This window comes from Alligator sinensis, unplaced genomic scaffold (genome assembly GCF_000455745.1).
Source record: "Alligator sinensis unplaced genomic scaffold, ASM45574v1 scaffold251_1, whole genome shotgun sequence".
Classification (NCBI taxonomy): Eukaryota; Metazoa; Chordata; order Crocodylia; family Alligatoridae; genus Alligator; species Alligator sinensis.
The window spans coordinates 43,302-48,306 of NW_005842503.1; the positions used below are offsets into that span (position 1 = coordinate 43,302).

Below are 5,005 nucleotides of genomic sequence, written 5' to 3' on the forward strand. Positions count from 1 at the left end.
AGAAAGTACTCGAAGAAAAGAGCTCTGAATAGACTCACACGAAGTTTGCTAGGCTTCGTGGAACTTGCACGCAGGGATTCGAAGTGAATAGACTCATACGAAGTTTGCTAGGCTCTGTGGATCTTTTTGTGCACAGGGAAGGGGATACGTCGAGGATTGCACTCGGTGACAGGGAGAGGCTAGAGGCTGATCAGACCCCTGTTGCCTGCTTTAAATGCGCTGGGTCCAATAGGCTCCGCAGCACTTAGAGATCTTCACACAGTGTGAAGTCTCCTCCTCCTGGTGTTCGTGGAGTCCTCCAACTTGGGCGGAAACCACTCAAGCCTCTTATACGGCTAGCAAGCCAATCGCTAGCTGCCACGTGGGAATAATTTAGAACTAGCCAATGGTGGGGCACAAATTTGAATACGAATGGTGGGAGCTCCTTGCAACGTGCATTTCTGTGCTGCAACAAAGAAATGCACCCTGCAAAGAAAGCTACCGGTGGCGGGAATTCTTTTGCACCGGGGTTCTCCTCTGCAGCAGAAAACACCGTGCAAAGAAGCTGCAATTTAGTGGGAACAATTTAGCAGTGCCGAAGCACTCACAAAACAAAAATCACACCCTTGGGTTGTGACAGTGTAGACATGCCTAGTGATAGTCATGTATGATAGGGCCTAACAAAACAGGATCTAGCTTGGCTATAACCTTTAGATACTACCAGAATACAAATGTTAAAGAATAATTGTAGGAGGAATTAGAGAGAGATTCTTGCTGAGTTCAACAGGCTCTGGATCAGGCTTCAGAACCCATATTAACTCTCCTTACAGCTCAGTTTTTCAGGGACACTGAAGGTTTGTGGGATTACAATCCCAGGTTCAAGGCATGAGGTTTCTCAGCAACTGCACAGATAGTTACATCATAGCAATAGACAAGTTGGTTTTTCTTTAAATAGAGAAGGGATCTTTCTTCTTTGGAGGGATCCATCACCCTTTGCCCCATTGACTGCCTATTATTCCCTTAACATTGTAAGAGAGGACATGTAAACCTTTGTGCACTGAGTGCATATTATTAGTTTATTTTTCAGGGTATATTCTTTCAGGTCATCTAGCAACCAAGTTAATCTTCCCCATTTGTCCAGTTTTGTTTTGTTTTTGTGATCACATTTAGCATTGAAATAAGCTCTTCACATTTCCCACTCAGCTGACCTACATTTATGCTCAAGAGATTCCTGTTGTTGCGAGGTGACTATTTTCTCTTTCTACAGAACCCTCCTGCTTCTACAGAGGAAGAAAAGGAGAAGAAGCTTCTCCCAGGAGCCAAGAAACTTCCAGGCCCTGCTGTCAACTTATCAGAGATTCAGAATATAAAAAGTGAGCTGAAATTTGTCCCCAGAGCTGAGCAGTAGTAGAAACAAACAGGTTAGTAAAAGATTTTTTTCTTTTTTATTCCTCCAGGAACAACTGGCTGTTCCAAAGCACATATATGTCAAAGGAAAGCTTTCTGTTGACTTCTGTAGGCTCTGAGTCAGCCCTTACATTTGAAAGAAGTATATAAAGTAGAAGCATAAAACTAAGATATAAAATAGAAGCATATTCCACTGGAATCCTACAGCATTTAAAACCCAACATTTTAGTAGAGTACCTGGGAGTTTGCATCTGAATATTTTTGTCACGTTCTAGCCACATGAACAAAAATCCTCTGCTATCCTGAATACTGCAGTCAGCCAAGTTATTTTCTCAGAAACATACACATCCCTGTCTGTACAAAGCATGAGTCAGACTATACAACTTATATATATGATCTGCAAAGAAATTAATTATAATGTTGGGAAGCTAGGTTAGCAAGTTTTCTTTGCTTCCTTTAGTATAACATTTAACTCTGCTGATTCGAAGATAAACACCTAAGCATCTGTGATTAGTGTCACAGCTTTATTAAAGGACAAAATCATTATTTTAACAAAGACTTTAATTTTGAACTAATTTTTCATCCGATTTCAAACAAGTCCTGCAAATCTCTCAAAATCTTCCCCTGTTGTCTTACATTATGAGTTTCAGAGCAATGATAATCCATCTCTATCAAAGGAATTATTGCCTAACTCTCTTCAAAAGCCTGAATCAGTTAGAGATGCATCAGGCAGCAACAATGAGAATTCATTTCTACAGTGAGGGGCAACACAGAATGCCACTACAAATAGAACAAGATATTTGTGTCACATAGTATCTTTCTGAACAGTACTTTTGCCAATTATTTCTATTGAAACAAGTCCTTTGTATCCTGGAAAAAAAGGCAGAAGAGCCCCATGTTAAATAAAAGAAAGGCATCTGGAATCTTCTATAAAAGCACATACAAGAAGAACAAAGGAATATAAAAATATAATGCAGAAGAATTTTGTAACCACAGAATAGCACAGTACCAGGGGCCTTGAAGGAGATGATGTGCAGTCAGAGCGATTTGCTCTGAAAAACATACACGATACCTTTCATTTGTTTTTATGTACAGCATAAATATGTCCACTTTAAAAAATATACTCAGTTCTTTATTGTTTATACCCTGCTGTTTCATAATGTTCTAGTGATTTGAAAGAAACAACAGAGACTCTTTCTTCAGAAAACTTGTGAAAAAGGAAATTAACATTTGTAAAATGTAATATTATAATCATCAGACTAAAGCAGTGCCCTGAGAAATATGAATTTTTAATGCAGAACTTTAAAGAGATTTCCCTCAGCAAGAAAAAATCAGACATAAATTTAACCCCAGATTAATTTCAGATCACTGTTAGTCTCGGGGTTTAGAAATTGTTATCTTATAATTAGTCTAGGGAGGATCAGGCAATTATGTTTATCATAGGCACCGCAGTTCATTCAAAGACAATACAAGGGATAGCTACCCAAACAAATAGTCTTTAAAGCTCTCATATCATTAGGCAGCAAAATGGTTTGGCATTGCAGTTCTTCCTCCTCAGCTCCTGACTTTCTTCTGATGTGAGAAGTAAGGATTTTTTTGGTAATATCTTTTACTGGACCAACTATATAGTTGGGAGAGATGTTAAATAAGCTTTCAGGCACAAAGTGGCCTTTCTTAGGTCTGGAAAATAAACAGAGACAGCCTAAGCTGAATACCAGATAAAACAATGGCTTTTATTTAACTCCATTATGTAAATGAAAATAGTCACTTAAAGAAGTGGGAGAGGACCGTAAAAACATTGTATATAGAAGTAGCCATAAAACAAGCGAAAGGCAGTTGAACTAGATGACCTAATTATTAAGGCTGTGCGAAATTTCGCCGGCTGTTTCAATTCACTGCCATTACAACTCATTTCGAACTCAAAACAGCAAAATCAAAACAAAATGAAGGGCCCCGAAACAGCCTCAAAACAAAACAAGGGCAGTCGAAATGTTTCAAAACGTATCGAGTTTTGAAGCTGAAACTGGGCTTGCCTGCAGGGAAACAGAAAGTAAAGAGAGGGAGGGGGAGGAGGGGAGAAGGACTGCTCTCATATTGACTGTGTAGCTGACCAGTGACCGTCATCCTTCCCTGAGGTCCCTTCCAACCCCAGTGCTCTGGGGGAGAGATGGAAAAACAGCATAAAAGGCAGCATTGTTCGAACTGGCCTGCTTTCTCCCTTGGGGTCAGTTACTGAGCTATCTTCCAGAAGCTCAGGAGCATTAGACAACAAAGGCTACTACCGTTGATTTGATTTCCTACTTGCTAGTCTAGCAAGTGAGATTCCGCAGTACCTTTTGCTTTCTTTCTAGACCCTTTTATTTTATTATTATATTCACTGATGTATTCTTTTCAATTTCATAATTATATTGCATATTATACTATATAATTTATATAAGAAGGCACATATACATTTATATATGTTTATTTTTATACATTTATCTTGCATATTATACTATAGAATTTATATAGGAAGGCGCATATACATTTATATATTTGTATAAAGGCAAGACACTATGAAACACACCATGAAGTTACTGGAAAGGCAGCTGGCAAGCCTTCAGGGAGGGGCAGAAGAGGAGGTAGAGTGAGAGGTGTAAGTTCCTTGCCCCCCAAACTGGGCCTCTTTTCTACAACAAGCAGGCATGAGGCTTCCACTAGTACAGGCAGCAAGGAGAGGGGGGCAATGCCAGTGCCACTGCCTATGCCTGAGTCTGCATCCCTCCAAGAGCACCAGCCATAGTCCCCACCCCCTGCCACGACAACAAGCAGCAGCAGCAGCACCAGCATGACAGTCTCCTCCACCCCCATTTCAATTCCCATGCTGAGCCTTCCAGTGCCAGAGGAAGAGCTGGATCTGGATCTCAGTGCCCTAGCAAGAGAAATTCTGGGGGAGGAGGGGGAATCATCTGAGTTTGTGCTCCACACTCCTCAAGTTTCCCCTAGATCAAGGTCTCCTTCCCCGGAAGGTACTTCGGAGGAGGTTGACGTAGAGGTGGAGATAATAGGCTTCGCTGAGTCCGCTGCTCCTCTTGCTGTGCCTCTGCCTACTCAGGATAGCTGAGTCTGCTCCTTCTGTTGTTGTTTCTCTGCCTGCTGAAGAGGGGGAAATTGCAGCATCCACACATGCATCCTCACCCGAGAAGCAAGCAGGTAGCGTGGTCTGGGATCATTTTGAGCTGGCAGATGATCCCACATACACTATCTGCCTGCACTGCCGAGCCAAAACCAGCCAAGGCAAGAGAACATAACATACATATGAGCACCAAGGGGATGCATCTCCGCAGGCACCACTCCCTTGCCCATGCTCCTCTTCAGCCAGGCACCAGTGGAAGCATGTCCAAGGGAAAGGTGGACAGAAAGAAGGGCACAAAGCAAGGGCAAGTGAGATCACCCAGAGCACTGGGGAAAACATTGGAGGAAAGGCAGACAGGAGGGGGCATACTTCAAGGGTGAGTGAGATCACTCAGAGCACTGGAGAGATGCTGCTGTGGATGGCCAGCCCTTCTCCTTAGTTAAGCAGCCAGGGTTCAGGTGGCTTATGATGCTCGTGACTCCATCATACTAAGTGCCCGCACGT

General features: G+C 42.1%; 1 protein-coding gene across 5 annotated transcripts in view; it reads left to right on the plus strand.

Moving 5' to 3' along the window:
* SMPX (small muscle protein X-linked) overlaps positions 1-5,005 on the plus strand; it is a 78,193-nt gene that overhangs the window by 20,144 nt on the left and 53,044 nt on the right. For 2 of the 5 annotated variants that reach the window (XM_025213028.1, XM_006031378.3), the window contains exon 4: positions 1,247-1,400. In XM_025213028.1, the coding sequence (XP_025068813.1) occupies positions 1,247-1,387 (141 nt within the window). In that variant the 3' untranslated portion in view covers positions 1,388-1,400. Of the gene's footprint in view, positions 1-1,246; positions 1,401-1,436; positions 2,550-5,005 lie in introns of those variants that run through there. The other 3 variants (XM_025213025.1, XM_025213027.1, XM_025213029.1) reach the window with 3 other exon arrangements.